We start from the raw sequence: 21,481 nt of genomic DNA on the forward strand, positions 1-21,481 counted from the left end.
AAACAGAAAGGTCAAAAATCTGTGTGATTTTGGGCGAATAAGTCATTGAAGTGTATTTCAGATAAGCGATTGTATTAATATCATCATACACCCCCGGATGTAGCTGTATTTGCGAGCCGTGATCAGAATTTGCAGTGTTTTTGTGGATTAACAGAGTTTAGTCCACAGCAAACATTCACTTCGGGAAGGAAAGGGTTACGTTTTGTTACACTGTAGCCAGCTGACTGACCACGTGACTTTACGGAAGCAACAGTGTCAACATCATGCATGGACCCTGAGCTATGCCTTGGAAACAAACCATCAAAATGTTGCGTTATTTCACCTTATTGTTCATATTTGGATGTGTGAGCAAAGTGTTGTGTCTTCAGAGTTCATGTAGCGCAGAACCTCCAGGCCCGGAAAGAGCGGCGGGCTGCGGTTGTGATAAGCTGACTAGAGACGCTCCAACTGTGGATCCCTTGGACGAGGATGAGGGTAAAGCAGCTTCCACAGATCCTGATCTCAAATACTCCAAAGACGCAAATGACAGGACGAATCAGGTGCAGGACAATGAGCGGGAAACACAAAGTCCGGTATGTTGCGACTCCTGTTACAGAAAAATAAAACACCGCTATTTTGTGAGAGTGTGGAGATAAGGTTATGCGTGCAAAATGTCATAAAGTTGTTACCAAAGTCGAATCTGATCGTTCTTGGAACTATTAGGCCTCCTGAGGTTCCCATGCATAAGCAAGGCCTTGTAGCCAATCAGCTGCAACACAGATCTGTCGATTAACACCAAAACCAAGGGTTGCAAAATTGTGTCCACATATGTGCTAATTTTAGTTGTGTGTTTAAATAAACCATAACACCATGTGCTGTAAATATGACTTGAATGCAGAAGCAGGAAGTTTGACACAGTCAACGTGGGTTACTGACCTGGTAGCCTGGCTGGCCCTGGGTGGGTCCGGGATGGGCGTGAGGTTCTGGGGGCGCTCTGTCTCTGGGCTGGGACCCGGACTGGGCCTCGGGGGCTTGGGTCCTGGTTGGTGTGTTGCCGGGGTTGTGGGCGGGTGGGTGCATGGGGGCCCAGCCCTGGAGAAGGGTGCCGCCGGTGCGTCGAGCCACCTGGGGGGCTCTTCAACTGGTGGGGGAGATTGTCACATCTTGCAGGAGCTTTCCTCTCCTCAGGAGCTCCCTCTGCAGGAGGGGGAGATACAGGAGAGGTGGAGGAAGATCTCAGCCTGGGTGTTTATTGTCTTATGTAGTCTGGAAGATGAGTGGTTGGTGGGGTGGGTGCAGTTTTCTCTGTGGTGGGGTTGGGTGGACTGTCCCGGGCTCTGTGGGGCCGGGCGGCGCTGCTGCACTGGGCCCGGTCTGGATGGGCCTGGGCCCCCTTTCCCTGGCGGGTCGCGGAGTATGGGGGTGCCTACTGGGGTCAGCGGGGGAGCTGGCCCCAGGGAGGGGTCACTTGCCCCTCCCTTCCTTCCCTCCCCATCTCCAGCTGCCTCCCTCTTCCCGCTCCACCACAACCACCCACACATGCAGGGCCTTGGAGTAGGGGTATGTCACCAGGGTGCAGAGGAGGCTACCCCCCCCCCCCTCTGTCCCCTTCTGGCTGCCTCTGCCTCAATTTTATCCCACAACTTAGACATTCACATTACTCATTTCATTTCATTTCATTTATTTATTCATTTTCAGGCACAACAAATACCTATATTGAACATAAAATACACAAAACAAAAAACAAAACTTGCCTGAAAAAGGAGTGGGACGAAGAAAACTTATTAAATCCCACCCCTCACACTCTCATTACACATACATATAGGATCTTGGGGGTGGGCACGATACACGGAGTCCAAAGTACCATCAGGGTGTACACCCCACCCCTGGCATCGTTGCCCACCTCTCAATTTTAAATACACGTAGACATTGAGGGCTAGCAGGAGGGACCATGCGCTTACCTGCTGCTCTCTGGCAGGTAGCTCCAAGCCCTCCTGGGTTTTAAATGCACCTTAGAACACACATGCATCAACATTTCAATGAGCGGGTGGAGGGAGGTTTGGAGTCTTCTCTCACCCCCGTTCTCTGCGACCTGCTGGAGCAGGGGGGCTAGTAGGAGGAGTTGGCCGTCCGACTGCGGTCTGGAGTGTGGAGCCTTCCTGCTGCTGCGGAGTCGGGGCGGTCTGCCTCCCCCCACCGCAGGGAAAAGGGAAACACCACCTGGGTCTGGGTGCAGTTCCCCCCTCCAGGGGCGAGGGCACCTAGACCCGGTTTGTAGAGTACGCTTGGGGAGTGTGATCGTGTGTACAACGTCTCTTTATGTCTGTCTCCACGTTGGTTGAGTGTGGAGTAAGTGCATATGAGAGCATGAGGGTGGGAATGGATGTTTGTATCTGTGTGTGCCTGTATGTCTGTGTCTATATGTCAGATTGGGTGTCAGACGCCACCTCTCTGGGGACATCTCAGGCCCTCCAAGGTTTGGAGGCCTATCTCCCCCTACCACCACTTCCCCTGCCAGTGGCGGACCCCCTCAGACATCGGTGCGTTGGTGGTTCTTTGTGTCCGGGGATGGGCGTCCAGGTACACACCGGCTCACTCCTTGGCGGCCGCTTATCGGGGCCTGGAGCCTGGGGCTCGCTCGGGCCACTTCGGAGGTGGGGTGCCCCCGGCCTCTCGGCCTGGGGCTCGGTCACTCAGGCGCAGCTGGCTGCCGGCGGAGCTCACGGGCGCGTCACTGCAACTCCCCCTGGCTTCTGCTCCACGGCTGCTGAGTGAGCCCTCATCTGGGACTCTCCTCAGCTCTTTCCGGGACAGTGGCGCGGCTGCCCCTCTGTTGGTCTTCCTTGGTCTCTTGTGTTCTGGGGGCCTCTGGATGTCTGGAGTTTTGATCTCCTCCACACCTGCTTCATGCCCTGGAGGACGGGGCTGTGGCCCCCCCACACCCTCTAGCAGATTATTACATGAAGGAACCTTTTAAAAAAAACAAAAAACAAGCGCGTCCATGCTCACAGGTGTACACACGGGTGATCACACCCACAAACTACACCCTTTTTGGCTCCTACCTCAAAGCACACTGTGTTCTGTTGATCTTATGTGCTGGACAATAATGTTTAACATTTAGTATTTACTGTCATATTCCCATATATCATTGTGATGTTGTTTATTCTATTACTCTTGTTCTCTTCTGCTTGCTTTCTTTTTTCTTTCTCAGCAGGTGATCCAGGTGATTGATATATGCATTTTTTTTTCTCTGCCCGTTCGGTTGGTTTTTGTCTTTTGCCCTTCTCCCCCGTCCCTCTTCTCAGCTGTTTCTCTTCCCCTCTTTCTTTCTCCCCTTCTTTCCCCCAGTCAAGTCTGTCCCGTATTCAGTAAGTGAAAATAAAATAAACAATAAAAGGTGAATCAAATGGACCATTACGGCAAGGCTGGGATGGTCAGTTTGGTAAAGTAAATCCGTTGGGCATCTTTCTTTGCCTTTAGACAACAATTCTGATGGCAAAAGAGCCAAACGGGACAGGCCAAAAAAAAAAAAAAAAAGGAAGTTTGACAGCCTAGCCTTTGTTTCCTGTAAGTTACCCTCTTAATATTGCACATTTGTGGCACTCTGGTGTCATATTTTTTTTATTTCTACTAGTATTTCTATTATTTATAGGTGGCTAATAACTTAGATTTTTACTAGATATATTATAGATCTTCATTGTTTTATTGTGTTCTTTATTGGTTGTTATGATCTTGTAGCTCATAAGAGTTATTAATCCTGAATCTACATTCCAGTTTCTAGCACAGTTTGTTTGCATATGTAAATAAAAATTGTACTTGTTCCGTGCAGATGGTGCAGATTTCTGGAGGGGAATTCCTGATGGGAACAGACAACCCAGGCATCCCCCCAGACGGTGAGGGCCCCCAGAGAGTGGTGTATGTGGACTCCTTCAACATAGACATCCATGAAGTCACTAACCAACAGTTTCAGAGCTTCGTCCTTGCGACAGGATATGTGACTGAGGTTTTAAAAAATATTTAAAAAATAAAACAATATTTTTCTGTGAGTGGTTTTCATTATCCTGGTGTTGTTTTTTGCCCATAAAATCTGTGTCTTTTCTGATTTTTAGGCAGAGAAATTTGGAGACTCGTTTGTTTTTGAGGGACTTTTGAGTGAGCCAGTGAAAAGCCAAGTCACTCAAGCAGTAAGTGTACCACTGAGCAGGCGACTTACCTGTGCAGCTCACTTTTTACCTGCTACATCAGTTGTAGCTTTGAAGGAAGACATGTGCAGGCTACATGTCATGCTTTCGATTTCACTGCACAAAACGAGCACACAGTCAAAGATGTGCTCTACATTAGTTTGCACTTATGCAACGATCTAACAAACTATTTATTGCTTACACATAGATATTGGTAGCTTGCAGGACTAGAGGTCCAAGTTCACACACTATGTTTAGTAGACAACAGTAAATATAAAGTGTTGTAATAAATGTAACCTCACAGGCTTTCATGCTGTGTTTAGATGTCTGTAAATGTTTATGTGTAAAAAAGCTTTTTTGTTCATATAAGTACATGTAGCTAAAGTTCCCAAAGGGAGTTTTTCTCTCCCACAAACAACACTGATGCTGAGCTAGGTCAAAGGTTTCATTTGAACCCCATGCTTTTCTCCTTTGAGTTCTCTATATCACATTTTCATCATGCCCATCTTGTGGCTATTTTATATGCCCTCAAACAAAGGTATGAGCAGTCCACCCTTTTTTGAGCCACTTCTCACACTCTAAAATGTCCCAGTCACAAGAAAAGCACGCCAAATTTTCTGTTTTTGGCAGCAAAAGAGGAAACACAGGAGTCTTTATGCATGCTCTGAATCTGAGGACACAGTGGATCGGCTTTATTTTTGATGTCAGGGTCCCCACAACAGATGGAAAACCCTAATGTTAGCTTGCTGCATGACAAAATGTGGCTAATTTGTTTATCAAATGCCCAGAGGCTTGATAATCCAGTTCTTCGGCATGTGACAGTTTCACCTACAGTCGTGTGCTTTGCAAAAATAAAAAATAAAAATATCATGCCAAATAGGAAGAAGCCTCAAAGCACCTCCTTCACAGAAAGTCACCTTAAACAGTTTTTACCTGTCAGCTGTAAAAGGTTGATGGGGGTACTGTCGTCACCCCGCTAGGTGGGCAGGCAGGTGGCGTGAATACACAAGTCTGTAAATGCAGTAACTTGATAAAGAAGTAATGTAGAAATTTTAAGTTGATGTTTTAGGTGTATTTACTAGGAGGCGGAGGGGTAGCACTGGCAGCTTCCAGTATTTTTATTTTTATTTTTATGCACACAGGACTGAAGACTTTTACCACACTTCAGCAGCAACATGAGTCGATGAACTTTGGAGCGTGCTAAAGATAGTTTTTGTGGTTTTGGACAGAACATTTCCAAGAGATTGTTGTTTGATGCTTCCTGATGTTTCTAGTTTTCACTGTGTGTTCATTACATACCTACAGCTTGACAGGTTTACCTATAGAAGTCTTCTGTATGACCCTCAAACCTAGAGGCTTCCACACATTTACCCATATGGCACAATAACTTCACTAATTACTGCTAATTATTTCTCAAAGAGTCCCAGTTTGAAAGTTATACATTTGTTGGATTTTGGCAACAAAGTTCTTTATTCTAAAAGTGTGATGCTGTTATTAAAGTTACACATATTTTATTATAAAAGAGTGAGCCAAAAGTGAATGCAGTCCTTATATAATGTGTGACAGGTGAGTGCAATTAAGGACAAGCACCACACCCAATCAAAGGTGAGAGAACTAAACAAGGTGCATCTGGTGAAGTGAGTGAGTGGGTGGGCTGGGATGTGCTAAAAGGTGGGTCTTTACAACAATTATTGTGCACATGCATGTTTCTCTATAGCTATCTGAACCTAAAATAAAGTCATAAATGTATAAATGACCACTTTAATATAATATATCTCACATATTTACATTCAACATTTTAGATATATTAAAAATTAGCAGCACAGCATCAATATTAGCATCATGACAAATGTTGTTCTTGGGAACTGTAAGCTGCTCCAGTCAAATAATATTAAAATAAATAAGGCAGCCTTTGACAGGGATTGCATTTTATAAATGCAGCACAGTATGTTTTATTCATTTAAATAATTACATTTTAGTTTTAACCCAGCACCTTCAGAGAGCACGTTTTTGTCTTTAGCTGGACGTGATGATTTATACTACAACTGTTTAAGAGTGTTGAAAATGGCCTGTTGTTTGAGGAGTTGCACATCAGTGGGCTTTGCAAGAGAAAAACAGAAAAGAAAGTGTGAAAAGCATAATGCGGTCCGTAACAACTGTTACTACCATTTTTTGTTAGGTGGCCGCTGCCCCTTGGTGGCTTCCAGTCAAAGGAGCCTCCTGGAGGCACCCTGAGGGCCCAGACTCCAACATCACAGACAGGTAGAAAAACTCTCTTTTACTAAAAACTTCGTAATGTTTTCAATAATACGCTCCACATTTATATAAAACACCTATCAAGCATCAAACCTTCACTCTTCTTTTATTTATGAAAAGATGATAAGAGCTCGGTAAATTACTTTAAATCTGTGTTTTTTAGGCTCCATCATCCTGTTTTGCATGTCTCGTGGATAGATGCTGTTGCCTACTGCTCCTGGGCTAACAAGAGACTCCCTACAGAAGCAGAGTGGGAGTATGCCTGCAGGGGTGGCCTGAAAGACAGGTAAGATGTTAACTGATGATGATGATGATGCATCATAATCAGAAAACACATTATTGATCCATGTAGGGAAACTGCTTTGTTACAGTTGCTTAACACACAGTTTATAAGAGGGGGAAATACTAACAAACCTCTAGTCTGAAATGTGCATTCAAAAATGGGAATAATAACAACGTATGACCAAAGTGAGCAGAAGATTCATAAGCACAAATGCAAAAGGAACTTTTCTGTGAAAGATGTTTGAAAATGTGCATTTCCTACATGAAATATGTCTCAGATTACTTTCCTGGTATACCACGCCTACATTTAGACTTTATCCATGGGGAAACAAGTTGAACCCTAAAGGACAACACTTTGCTAACCTCTGGCAGGGAGACTTCCCCACACACAACTCTGGAGAAGATGGGTATATCAAAACTTCACCGGTAAGAGACACAAGCAAGAATGAAGAAATGCCATAATTATGGGTGTGTTGAGGGATCTCATATTTCAGGTTTAGTCAGAAAAAGTTTGGCCCAGGAAAATACTAGACATAATTACGCATTCCAAAGCTCGATGAAGTCACAAAAGAAGCTTGCAGCCTTGAGAGATTACATAGATTACAAAAAGACAACATAAATCCAGTCTTTCTTCACAGAGGCAACTTCATAGTTCCAATTCTAGTATGAATCCTGAATATCCGATTTCTGTGTGAAATCTTTAAGAGTATACGGTGTTGATGTAAAATGATATTCTAATCTGCATTATGTCACCTTGTTAGGGTAAAAGGCAGTCACTGATGTTGAAGTAATAGGGGAACTTGAGCTCAGTTAAGGAATCCCTTTAGTTGTCCAGCAGGTTTAGAGGTTTGATTTGTGTTTCAACATTCTGCTTTCTGCATTAAGATAACAAAGCTTTTCAGTTTCCATCTACCATGTAAATGCCCAGTCTTTTTTCCAAGAATGTCACTGAACCCATCAAACCTGTAAAGTCAACCCTCAGCTTCACTAACTTGACACTTTTTTTGTTTACGTAACTTAAAAATCTGTGCATGTGTAAATAAACAATTTTCTGCAGTCATCTTTTTTGCAAGTTATTTTAACAACAATGAACAGTATCTTACTATAAAAGAAAATCTCTGTGTTTGTTCCTTTGTCTACAAACTCCTTCTATACTGGGAGGAGTTAAGCAACCAAAATAAGTTTAAAGATTCTTATCTATATCAGATATTATAGTGTCATCATGTTTTCTAGAAACTACTTGGCAAGGGGCTAAAATGACCCGTTTTATGCATTTAAAACCTATAGCGCCTCATAATAGTATCATATCATTGGTATTTCATGTCTAATTTATGTTCACAAAAGTTGATATAGTTTTTATTATTTATGTATTTATTCATTTTATTTTCTCACTGTGATTAAGGATATCAGTTTGTCAGCAGCACTAACAGGCCAAATAATACTGTAGCATTAGCGTGTTCTAATTACCATAATATACTGTGTGTACCATTGAAAGACACAAATATTCATGCACAATAGTTCTTCAAGCCACAGGGCTTAAATATCCTTTAGATAGATAGATTAGACTACTTTTAGAATTAGTGTAGAATTTAGAAATTAGAAATGATAATATTAACAATAATGTATTTTTAAAAACATTGCAGTAAAGTGACAGTAGTGCCCTTATACCCTACAGGTGATGTCCTTTCCTCCCAATGCTTTTGGTCTGTACGACATGGTGGGGAATGCATGGGAATGGACAGCAGACTGGTGGACTGTGCATCACACCACGGACCCGCAACGCAACCCAGTAATGGCAGATTACATTCAGGCTTTTGTAATTGTCGTGGGTGTTGATTTTTTCTTTTTCTGTAATTATTATCTACCATTGCTCTCTTTCAGATGGGGCCTCCCTCAGGCAAAGATAAAGTGAAGAAGGGAGGGTCATACATGTGCCACAGGGTATGAAAAAAATTATGTTAAACATCCAGTTTTTTAAATCTGAAATTTAAAACGTGGTTAATTATTTATTTGTTTAATATACCAAGGGCCTCACTCACTGGGATTTTGTGGGATTTTTTGGAATAAAGTGATCAGTGAAAGTAAAGCGGTTCTGGCTGTTGGAGAAACCATGTTATTGTTGGAAACACTGAATCCAGACAACTGATATTAGCATTTCTAAGAGGAAGTAGGGTAGCTCTCTGCTCTCTGTTACTCTCCACCTGTGGGATAACAAAGGGATAGATGTATTCATTCTTTCCTTTCTGGTTCATGGGGCTTTTGATGCTAGTGACAGCCTTGTCACATGTTGACTGGCCACAGTTTTCTTCTTGTTTCACATTATAGTTACACATGTGAGGGACCCGAGAGGTCAGTGATTGGAGACTGTGCATAAGCAGGCTTTCTACAAGATTAATATCAGTAGTCTTGACTATCAAACAGTAAAATATCACAAAGCAGTGTCTGTTACTGACATTATTCAGTTCATTCACAGTACATTTCCCCCCCCGTTCCCCCCCTTTTTCAGTCTTACTGTTACAGGTATCGCTGTGCAGCAAGAAGCCAAAATACACCGGACAGCTCAGCTTCTAATCTTGGTTTCCGCTGTGTTTCTCAGGAGAAACGATAATCTCACCTGCTTGTCTTAAACACACTTTTACTGAAGCTGCTGCCTAAACCTGTTGTTGACTATGCAGGAAGGACATGCAACCTGTGATCTGTGATCTCATTGCCAAACATCTGAATATGATGGACAGTAAATCTTCTCTACTATGATATATGTTCACAGTATTCTCACTTTTTATAGTTTTTCAGATGTTTTCATAAGAAATGAATGGAAAAGCTTTCTCTGGCCACCTTTGAGCACTGGTGGGAAAAATATTAATAATTCAAGTTACTGTACCTTTCACTGGAACAGATTAGTGTGGGTTTTTTTTTATTGTTGCCATTATCAGCTAAAAGCTGGTTGTGCTGAAAGTAAATCTTAATGTACAGAAAATGACTTTGCTGTAAAATCATTATAGAAACTTGTACTTTTTTTGCTCAAAATCACTGTTTCATATATTTCCATTATAAAGTTGTTGTAATAAAGCAGTATTTCCTCTTTTTTGTATGTTGTATTAGTTATGTACTGAAAGTAAAAGCTTTGATAAACAGCCATATTAAACATGATTAGTTTTAATATGTAGCATCCACCAGAGGGCAGCACACATTCACTTGTATCTGTGGAACTGAGAGCTTACAGTACCATTTATTAAGACATGAGATTCAGAGCCTAAATACAGCATGTGTCATCAACCACTAACACTGTTAATCTAAAGCGGACAGATGCAATTCTAATGCCAAAGAGTCACAGAAAACTCCCAAAGTTCTGTAAAAGAATCAAAATGTTATTTATTTTAACGTGTTTAGTATACATGTTGCATGTGAAAATAATAAACTAAGCAGCCAACAAATGTCTAGCCAAATAAAAGAATGAACAAAAAGTCAAAAGGCTTCTAGTGCACCTTAAGGAAAAAGAAGTCAAAAGGTACTTATCAAACATTTGCATTTCTAGCATTTAACATCACATTTATCTGCAAACTAAAATCCTAATATCTTGCGCTGTAAATGAGAAAGTTCAAAGATATAGTTGATACAACATTACTGCACAATTGCTAACATTCAGTAGACAGTTTAACAAGTCTAAACCCCATTGTCAGCTTCGAAGTTTGTACAAACTCCTTTATCTATCAGTGCGCAACAGATTAACTGTTTTACAAAACCGAGAAAGAAACATTTCTAGTAATGCTGGAAGAAGTTCATCGACCCTGCTGCTGTAGAAGCTTCCCAAAAATAAGTGAGTCAAAAATGTACCACAGAAACAGAGCAGAGCAACTAAGACAACCTGGAGGCTAACTACAGCTGCCATCTTGGAAAGTCCAGAACGTTAGAAAGAATCAAACAAAGGCGATACGCTATACTAATAAAAATCCTGCACTTGATCACTCTGCCTCTTATTAGCAAAGCTGAGAATACAAAAAAATTGCAACTTTAGTCAACTTTTGCCCCAAAATGGCAAAAGTGTGTCGTTGTGCTGCTGGAGACAATAAATCCTCAGTGAATCCTCACCACATGTAATAACTGCGTGTGGTGTCAACAGGAGAGGGTTTTCCCTCTGTGCTCCCATCTTTGTCCTTCTCACCGTCAGCCTCCCATAAGTTAATGAGTGGAGGGTAGAGCTCGTTAAGTGGAATGGAGGATGTCTTCAGCATGTATTTCTTCAAGGAGTGGTGGTAATTTTTCCTCTTCCATCTTCGGGCCATGTAGATGCCCACAGTGGCCAGACTGAGGAAGAGCAACATGGTTGACATGACAGCTAGCACAGCTGCGCTTGGGTGCTGGTCTGTCAGGTCCAGGGCAAAGGTAGCGCTACGTGTTGTCACATTAACGCAAGACTTGTGTGTCTGCAGGTGGATGTTGGAGACAGTGAGGCATACCTCGTACTCGGTGGCAGGTTGAAGGTGCGTGAGGTTGTACTCGTGGACATCTACAGGGACACGGGCTGTGTAGGTGATGTGTGGATTGTCAATCTTCATGGTGGCCGAAGCCCACTTCAGGTTCGAGGACATGACATTAGAGTTGACTTTCCAGGACACCAAGATGGAGTGTGACTCCGTCTGCTTGACATAAATCTTCATCACCTGAGCGCTGTCGAGCAGGGTTCCATTTATGCGGATGGTGGCGACCCGTGTGTCGGCCCCTTCAGTGTTCTGGGCCACGCAGGTGTAACGACCAGAATCTTGCACCTGCACGTGAGAAAGCCGCAGGGTGCCCTCGCTGCTCAAGTGATAGCGCTCTGACACAGTGTCCATTGTGATTTTGTTTCCAAGAGGAGTCACCCAGTATATATCTGGATTTGGTTCAGCCATTGCCCGGCAGTCCAGGCTCACGCTCATGCCCAGCTCTAGATTCAAGTGGCTGGGAAAGGTTTCATGGGATATAAGGGGAAGACACTGCTCCGTTGACTCCAGCAGCCTGAACTCTCTGACTCGTTGACCTCTAAATTCTGGTGGGGAGGTGCACAGCATAGTCAAGGGCTCCATGAAGCGCACCGTGGTCCTGTTGGAACTCATCCACTGTATGACACAATCACACCGCAATGGGTTGCTGTGGAGACTGATCTCCCGCAGATTTGGCAACACATCCACAGTTTGCTTGTAAAGGGCAGTAAGAGCATTATTATTAAGCATCAGACTCTCAAGGGATGGCATATCCCTGAATGCAAACCTGTGGATATAAGACAGCTTCGGGTTGTTGGTTGCCTCTAGTTTAGTCAGTTCTGGGAGGTTGTCCATAGCATAACGGTCAATAGACACTAACTCCATCATGTTGTTGATGCCCAGCTCCTTCAGACGTAGCATGTTTCTGAAGTCTCCTTCTTGAATTTTCTGGACTGGATTCTTGTTTAAATCCAAGAACTTGAGATTGGGAACTTTCTGAAGGGCCAGTTGGGGGATACTGACCAATTTGTTGTCATAGAAAGAAATGCTCTCCAAATTATCTAAACCTACAAATGCATCGGGTGGAACATCAGTGAGATCCATTCCAGCCAGAACCAGACTTCTCAGCCTTACTAGGGGCTTGAAGTTCATGTCTAGGAGGCCAATAACTGGATTCTCCCCAATCATGAGAATCTCAAGATTGGGTGTTTCTTCAAACCAGCGGCTATCTATGACATGGAGCCTGTTGGAGTTAAGGTGGAGGCGCAGCAGACTGTGCAGTCCTGCAAATGCTCGAGGGGAGATGGAGCTTATCTGGTTGTGGTTGATGTAGAGCTCCTGAAGGTTGGAGAGGTTTTGCAGGCAGTGGTCTGGCAGCTGCGTGATCTGGTTCTCCTCTAGATGCAGGGTGGTCAGGTGGTTCATGCTTGTGAGGCCGACAGCTTCCACAGTGCTAAAGTTGTTTTGGGATAAATCTAGCTCCGTCAAGTTAAACAGTACCTCCAGCTCTCCGCTGGTACGAGAGATGGCGTTGCTTTGGAGCAGTAACACTTGGGTATCCACTGACAGGTTGGTAGGGATGTGTGTTAGCCTTAAATCATTGCAATCCACTGTAGTTGCCTCCTTGTAGGTTGACTGAGGGGTGAACCAAGGGCGGATCTCGCAAACACACAAATGAGGGCAATCTTTGCCGTGTGCCGGTGACAGAAAGCAAAGAAGCAATCCTATGCACAACCAGATTAGAGGAGGCCAAGGCTGACAGCTGAGCGCCATGTTGTCTCCTCTCCCTGCTCACAAAAGGCTTAAATGAGAGGCAGCGTTTGGGAGGAGGATATAAGGGTACGGTTAATAAGCATTAGTCTCCTTTGTAGCTAGCTGCTGTAGGTTGAGAATAGTGATTTCTAACCAAGAGGACGGAGTTTGCAAAAGACAGGCAGGACAGGCATTAGATCCAAACTTCAACTTGAGGTTTTGACCTGAAAAAGAAAAAGAGTAAAGCAGCTGTTAAGGGATATAAGTAACTGGGGGGGGGGAAATTGAAAAACGGCATAACAGAATGAAGTGAGAAAGTAATGAGTTCATTATTAATTTCAAGATGATGGAAAAAAATGAGACACGTCACATTTCCATACCAGCACCTCACAGATGTTTAGGGATATTTAAAATGATGTGTCTAACAGGGCAGAAAGAATCTGTCAAATTCATGTGGTTCCCCTTGAGTCACATAGGAATTTATCATCATTTTAAATTGTAGCTCACACATCCAGACATAACTGATAATAAGCAGAAGTGTGTTTAATTAATTTGAGATCTTGAAATGAACTTCAGCTGAAACAAGTCATCCCAAAGGACTGCTTGAAATTTGCTCTTGAGCGAGGCACTCTTTATTTACATGTAAAGCTTTAGTGTTACAGCAATGAAATCACAAGGCATTGCAACGTATTTAAAATCTTGCTCCTCCTTCACTAAAACTGCCATTTTACCCAAGCAGGTTAACTAACAGGGAGAAAGAGGCAACATTTTTAGACTGAGCACTACACTTTTCAGCACGTAGGATGATAGGTTTGTTTTTGCCTGTGCCTCCTTGATGTATCTGTCTCCTTGGAGATTATGAAAATGTTTTCTCTCGCTCTCTCTCTGGTTTGGTTAGATTATCTGCATACCAGCTTAGTTTCAGTTATCCTCTTCAACGAGCGAGCAGGGTGGGAGCAGCCGGCAACTCTGGCTGTGAGCCCATTACACAACAGGCTTAATATACTGGGAGTGAGTGCTCTTCACTGTTAATCACTCACTGCTTATGATAAAGACCCATGGTAGGCAGTCACAAAAAAAGTTTGAGCTGTGGGCCCGCTGTATAACTGTGCACGTCCAGGTTTGTTGAGATTAAGATGAGCTGACTGTCATCCTGAGCCACCAGCGCATTTTTAAGATTTTATGCTTTTTTGCTTTTGTTCTACAGTCTGATGTCACCCAGTCTGACAAATATTACTAAGAATGACCGGCACAGACAAGCAATATGAGTGTTGAGAATGAGGAACTGCTGTCAGTTTCTTTGAACAAATAAAAAGAATTCCTCTATACTGTTACAAACTAGAAAAATAACATTCTTCTTTTAGCTAGTTTTGCACGTGCAGACACGGTATCTTGTCTGTATGTGAGGTTGTGTTTGTGTCTATGTGTCGGTACGCATCCTAAACAACTGAAAGGAAATCTCCATTTATTCCTATAATAGAAGACAGAGAAATGGGAAAGCAAAAGAGGCTCTTGGCTTTCTTTCACTAAAACAAACAACTGCAGTTTCAGCTTCCAGTGTGACTAACACTAACGCTTGTTTTGATCCTCACATACTGAGGTTGAGTTTGTGCATGCGTGTGCGTGTGTGTGTGTGTGTGTGTGTGCGAGATGGGTAACATTTATTTCAGATCGTAAGTAGCAGGTTCCTCAGATATTAACATAAAATAGATACAGATTGTTTTCCCTCACCTTTCATATGGTGTCTGTTCACGCTTTGCGATGTGTTGACAGATTCTCGCTGTTTTTCCCTTAACATCGCATACACCATAATGTAAAAACTGCTTGACAGATACAGAATAAAAGCCTGTGCCATGTCGAGAAATAAGTTGTTTCTAGAAATTGAAATGCAGCAGAGGAGAGGAACTGCACATACAAAAAAAAGGCAAATTCAGTCAAATAGAGGAAATATACCACAGAAAGTTTAAGCATTAAAGCTTCAGCGCTCACCCCAGTTTCTCAAAAGAATTCATATGCTACCTTGGATCAGGTGGCTGATCTCTGCAGTGACCTGGTCACACACTATCCGATCTAATGATTCTCTCAGTGTGACTAAAGTGAGGCAGCAGGAACGTGTGCCTACTATTCATAGATCCTGATTAGAAAACTCTGAACATGTGGCTTCTCCTTCTGCTTTTAATCATCCATCATTTAAATAATCCAGTCATATGTTCTTCATTTTAATTACTTGCCTATAAATATATGTAGAAATCTCCTCGATAACACATTTATCTGTCCTCTCTCTCTTGCTCCATGTGTTGCGTTGCTCGGGTATTAAATTGGAGAAGACAGGAGGAGTGATGTTTGTTTTCATGCTGAGGCCATAAAACTCAGACACCTGCCACTAGGTTTCTGGCAGCCTGGCAACACTGTGGGAGTCAGCATCCGGTCCCCACCTATGTCTTGCTGTGTGTACGTGTTGACCTTATTGACCCTGGGAAGTTTTGTTGGGCACATATGCTCTTTTTCACTGGTAGTTTGCTTCATAATGATTGCAGTACACAAATTTACACGTACACTCTCTCCGCTCAACCCACACACACACATATTGTTGGCCACGGACCAGTTCTGCTGAAGTGATTGGAATGGCTTCCCACCTGTTCATAACATCGAGCCTTTGCTGGTCCAGTGCTAAGCCATGCAGCCTGCTGCTCTGACCCCCTGCTCACTGCTACTCTTACTAACGTGTTTGAAGGATAACTTTAATCTATGTCCATCGCTTTTTTTGCATACATTGTGTCAGAGTGTTATGGCCTTTAATGCACATTCTTACAGTTTTCTACACAGCTTGTGTGTTCTGTGCAGTCTTATAGACTGCTTCTGTAACTGAGAAGCTCCACGTACAACTTCCTCATGATAACTATATATTCTGTAGTGGGCAACACACTTCAGTCTCACAATTTAAACTGCAACAGAGGACTTGTAAAGTCCTACCAGATCATATCAACAAGAGGGTGGGTGGTGGACAACTTTATGAACTTTTGTTTTCACTGCTCTCAGGGATGCAGCAGAGATTCGGTTTGAGATATAATATAATACACTCACTGCCACAGCAGGGCTGCACCTCTTGGGTACGAGCACCTTTATGCTGAAAATCTATTGCTAATCACTCGGCTGTGGCAGCAGAGAGCACAGATATTGTATGAAACATATTTCTTCTTACATTTGGATCTACACTTTCACACAAAATACATTTTTCGTCCCATCGCAACACATCCCCCGACACATACCCGTCCTTGCCTATTCTTATTTGACTTGCTGATTTTTACATGCATGCATACTCAGAACACTAGAAGGAGGAAGAAAAATCCTTCAGTAGCTCGGCATTATCCAGCTGACTGTCTAAACTGAAGGCTCAAGCTGAGGGATTTACTCTCACAGCACACCCAGTAGTTATGAGGTTTTAATCCAAGTTCACATTATATATATAAAATGCGTCAACAACCATCTACAATTGCTGCACGGAATCTACAATTGGTCTGCACTTGGTTCAGCTGAACCTTCAGAGGTTCATTGGCCCTGAGGGTCCGAAGCATGACAGCAGGATGTAATTGCGGCACATAACGAAGTTTGTCTGTTCTATGTTAAGGCTCCATAAATCTATTTATAAGACATTTTCTTTGGACAATACAAGTGGCGAGATAATGAGAGCCCCTGAAGGAAAACAAACCTGCAATCAGATGCAAGATCATTTCTCTTTAGATCTGCGGCGTGCAAGTCTTTATGGGTGCACCTGGCAGTCGTTGTTTTCAATCACAGACATTAAAGAGGTGATTTGAAAACACTTTGATTGAATAAAAATCATGACACTTGTGTGGTTTTATGAGTAATTTCAGTTCATTTGATTTTACGCCCTTCTAAGAATTGCCGCTAATATTATATTTCACCATATGCCCCTGGCACAGCCAGGAGGGACCTCACTTGATAGCGCACCACATCATTTTTCACAGGAGGCAATTCTTTCACCCATCTGTTTCTGGGGCCCGTTTCACCGGGTGCAAAATGTGAGCAGTGTTTCTGTATCAGCAGCCACACAACAGGCTCACAGACATCCCATCACCATGGCAACGGCTATGCCACCGGCATTTGTTCCATAACCAAAGATATGAGAAGACAGCTATTAGTGCTATCAGGCAGCGAATGAAATATGCCAGTAAAAACTTGGGCTGGTGCAATAGAAACCCACTGGTATGATTAAACAGCCAACCATATGTGCAAGGAAAACACTGCCCTCGCAGAGGAACCAATAAATAAAACTATACTTTGCACATGCATCACCATACGCTATATTATAATAAGACACTTATTCATTTACTAATGCTTCGAGTTTGCCATGACAAACAGCATCAATCCAGAGCTGTAATGTGGCACTGAAACCTAAGCAATGCCGCCTGATGTTTTCTTCATGTCCTCACTGTGCTGGCCTGCCTGAGAGACATCCTGTTTCTGCTCCATTAGTATGCAAGTGTCTCACTTCACATCACAGAGGGCTTTGGTGCAGCTGCTGATTGCAGAGGTGTAGCTGAGAGGGATGCATGTCCAACCAGTCAGGAAAAAGACAGAGCGCAAAGAGAGAGAAGGTGGAGAGCTCGAAGACTACAGGAGGAGCTGAAAACGCCACAGGACTCAAGGAGCAATGACAAAATCGAATAGTATGTATGGAATCACGGAAAAGTACGCTGCATGATTTCTTCAGAATCCACTGAAGGTTAAAAGTCGCAGAGCAGCAAATTGTCTCTGTATTTCCATTTACCGCAAATCCATACAGGAGGCTTATTTCCCTGTGGAACAGAGATGGATCTTGACACAATTTTTCTTCTTTGGCTTTATTTTTTTTTCTGTCCCTTTTTTTTGTCCACACTCTCCCTCTCCACCTCAGCTCTCCTTAAAGTTGCAGCGTGTGTGAAAAGCCAATATGTTGTCATTGGAGTATCGATTAATCATAGTGACATGCCAAGGTCTCTAATCTCTGGGGAATCCCTATTTGGAAAGACTCAGAGGTCAAGGGAAATTAACTTTCTCTGTTTAAATTGACCTACTGCACAGAGCAAAGAAATCGTGCCAATATTAATTCTTTTGAGTGGAATTTTAGGAAATGTGCTTCTTTATTATGTGTGAGTTTACATGTGGGAAGGGACAGTGAAGACTGCATGTGTACAATAAAAATGTTGTGAATGAATGTGGTTTGCATCGAATGGACAATAAGTCTTCACAAACTTAGTTCATTTACTATTTCTTATTTTTACCTACATTTTCAGTGTTTTAGTTTGTTTTTAATGACATACTTAATCTTTAAATTGACTGAGCATCATATTTTATTTTAAAAAGGCTTTTTAAAGTACTATGTAGAGTGTGAAAAAACATATACTGATAATGAAATAAAATAAAAACACTCATTCAGTCACAACAAAACGACAAGACCTTTAATGGCTCATTGCGTTCCCATGTTTGAATTCACATCACACTCTCAAAGGAATAAGGTCAAGCTGTTGACACCCGCAACTCCCCTCCACCACTGTGGGAACTGCAGCTCCAGAACATGCTGCAGCGGTAGCCCTATGGCGCACAATGGCGCACAGACACACCAAGTCGTGTCTTTGTGTCGGTATTTTCTCACACTCCCTGTTACCAGCTGAGGAGATACGTCACTGTGCATTGTTGATGCTAAGATTCGGGGGGGGGGGGATCCACAGCTTTCATATCACTGGCTCGTTGGGCGACTACACAAAGTTGTGTGCTTGCATTTGCTGGAAGATTGGCAGTGTGCAAATCATGCACAATCTTTTTGTCTGTGTAAACAAGATGACAAAACTCAACCAGACGTTTGTAATAAACAGTTATGATCCTCAACCCTTGGTGCCGCATTAGTGACCTCAGTAACAGGTGCTCTGTAGTGCAGCAGCTGAAACAACAGAGCCAACTTGACAAAGGTGACCTGAACAATGCAGACCCCCCCCCCCCCCCCCGCTTTCTTTTTAGTAGAAACACAGGGTTGTCTGTCTCCTTTCCTCTCCTTGTCATAATTTCACACACTTCCTAAGGATTCATTTCCTCACCCTTATTTGGCATGCACATATATAAATATGTGTGTGTATATATATATATATATATATATATATATATATATATATATATATATATATATATATATATATATATATATATATATATATATATATATATATATATATATATATACATATACACACACACACACACACACACACATATATATATATATATATATATATATATATATGTGTGTGTGTGTGTGTGTGTGTGTGTGTGTGTGTGTGTGTGGAGAGAGAGGTGAATACTACTCAGCTGCCCCAGTGCACTCTGCACTGCACCGGGTAAGTATGTGTAAATGTTAAATGTTACACTACATTGTTAGTTCAACCAACTACAGTGGAAAGTCTGCAATACTGCGCGTTTAACAACATCCATGTAGAGATGTATTTAGATCTTTTATGGAGAAAACTATAACAATTAAAACAGAAATAATTTCACTTAAAGCCATTTTTAACACCAGGTTTGGTTCATGTTTTCTTTGTTTTCCTGCGTCCTAACGTCACACATTGATGATTGTCTAGACTTGGAACGGCTCATAATGAAGATATGCCCTGTAGAGACTGACTGCAGAGCGCAATCTCCTCGAAAAATCACAGCAAAAAAAGCATTTTATTGATAAGACTGACTGAGCACACACCGCAGAATGATAACGTCCAAACATCGATAAACCTTAATATTATTATTATTTTATTTATTTTTTTAATATTACTATTATTGAATAATCTATATTTCCGTTTGTTCGGGCAATCAAATCAGTCTTGTCTCTTAACGAGAATCCATTATTGTCACATTGGATCTTTGTTGAACAGTGCAGCTCTCAAATCTTTTTAAGAACTGCAAAATGATGACTTCATCTGTATCGTTCTGAAACGGATTAAAATATTAATGCCGTCATACAAGTCAGAAATTAAGAAAATCGCCCGAGCTGTTCTATGGGCATGCACCGAAAAACATCAGCACATGCATAAAATAAACAGGCGTTTTGCTCTCACCTACGAAGCGCCGAATCCCCCGTACCAAAGAATGCTGCAGGCTACTGTATGTGACCCATGCAGCATCCGCCACTCCAGGAAGGTGACTGAGCGACGCAAACTATGTTTTCGAATACAGATGTGAACCCGAACGAAGAGATTTTGTAGCAAAGCACCCCGTACCCCGGCTTTTCGCTCCCCTTCTACTCCAACTGGTGTTTGAGACACGGCGACAGGCGATACTTCAGCAGTGAAAAGCAGCAGCGCGCAGCTTCCAGAGAGCAGCTGCCCTGTACAGGTCAGCTGGACAGAAAAGCCTCTGACACCGACTCTGGTGCCCAAACAAGCAGCCTCACCATCTGTTCTGTCATCACAACCATGGGAACGAAAATCCCACCCTACCGGCCGTAAACTGCGATGCGCGGATTATGTTGTGATTGAACCTCAGGCTGAGGAAACAATGACATGTGACTACACTGAGACTATTTCGATGTTTTCTTTTTAGATTATTAGTGTTATTGTTGAGCGCTTAAACATTGTGCGTATTTTCACTCTTCGGGTAAACCTTACTGAAAAGTAGTTATCACCAGTGAAAAAAATGTGTGAACGTGTTTGGTAGAAAATCTTTTGTCTGCCACGAGCTCGGAGTTAATAATTCATAATAATTATGAATTGAAATGGACTTTAAAGTGGATCTAGTCACCCCACTTCTTCCCCCATTTCCCTAGCTCTCTCTTCCATGTGCATGCGCGCGCGCACACATACACACGCACAGACTCGGAAGTTTAATGACTAACATTGAATTCCTGGACTTTTACCATCTTTACACACTGGACCTTACCCAATGGTTTCTCAAGACTAACTGGTGGAACATAGAGTCGCTGCAGGCATGGATGACCTGGAGAAAAACATGAAGAGAAGCTAGGTTCAGTGATATAATGATAATGTAATTTTTTATTATAATTGAATTGTTAATGATTTTTGGCTGCTGGGTGTGAACTTTGTGGCTTGTGGAGCTTCTGAAGTTTAAGAATCACTCAACTTGAACATTACCAGAACCCTTTGACCAGATCTTCAGCATTAAATTAAACTGTTTACGTCATAGGGATTTTCTTTTATCCACATACGGAAGGCGAGTCCCCACACTGACGTGGAAACAGATTTAGGCATAAGGCAAGTAATACGCAAACTCTTCACACAAACACAGGAGTCCATTTTGGGAATTTAAGAAAGATACATATTTCCTACACAACTGTCACTTCTTTGGATTCATTCTTGCTCCTCCGCCGCCTCCTCCTCCTCCCTCCTTTTCTTGCGGGAGCCGTGAAAATGACACTGTTTCATCACTTTCTGTTTGAGCTGCAAGTCTGGGCACTGCCTGTCAGGTACTTCATCCAAACTACAGCTACGGAGAACAGATGTTATCATCAATGTGTGCAAGAATGTGTGCAAGGATGTCACGTGCAGGGTTTGCTCTTTTACAAAAGAA

The 21,481-nt window shown here is 42.5% G+C and overlaps 2 protein-coding genes across 4 annotated transcripts; one reads left to right on the forward strand and one right to left on the reverse strand.

The window, feature by feature from the left end:
* The first annotated feature begins 126 nt into the window (after nt 1-126).
* On the forward strand, nt 127-9,782 carry sumf1 (sulfatase modifying factor 1). Of its 2 annotated transcripts, none has more exons than XM_026168126.2 (9): nt 127-572; nt 3,809-3,982; nt 4,089-4,163; nt 6,340-6,422; nt 6,580-6,702; nt 7,010-7,124; nt 8,374-8,487; nt 8,580-8,639; nt 9,205-9,782. In XM_026168126.2, exons 1-9 carry the CDS (start codon nt 282-284, stop codon nt 9,304-9,306), a joined length of 1,137 nt encoding a protein of 378 aa, XP_026023911.2. In that variant the 5' UTR covers nt 127-281; the 3' UTR covers nt 9,307-9,782. The 2 variants fall into 2 exon arrangements, with proteins under 2 accessions (XP_026023911.2, XP_080157448.1); XM_080301322.1 differs by lacking the exon at nt 127-572 and adding an exon at nt 1,589-3,546.
* A 263-nt stretch (nt 9,783-10,045) lies between these two features.
* LOC113022581 (leucine-rich repeat neuronal protein 1-like) lies at nt 10,046-20,382 on the reverse strand. 2 transcript variants are annotated; one of them, XM_026168124.2, is made up of 2 exons: nt 20,176-20,382; nt 10,046-13,134 (listed from the first exon to the last, which is right to left on the reverse strand). In XM_026168124.2, the coding sequence occupies exon 2, from the start codon at nt 12,929-12,931 to the stop codon at nt 10,784-10,786; it is 2,148 nt and encodes a 715-aa protein (XP_026023909.1). In that variant the 5' UTR covers nt 12,932-13,134; nt 20,176-20,382; the 3' UTR covers nt 10,046-10,783. The 2 variants fall into 2 exon arrangements, with proteins under 2 accessions (XP_026023909.1, XP_026023908.1); XM_026168123.2 differs by having other exon boundaries at nt 20,014-20,382.
* Between the last annotated feature and the right edge of the window lie 1,099 nt (nt 20,383-21,481).

Source organism: Astatotilapia calliptera, chromosome 5 (genome assembly GCF_964374335.1).
Source record: "Astatotilapia calliptera chromosome 5, fAstCal68.1, whole genome shotgun sequence".
NCBI lineage: Eukaryota > Metazoa > Chordata > Actinopteri > Cichliformes > Cichlidae > Astatotilapia > Astatotilapia calliptera.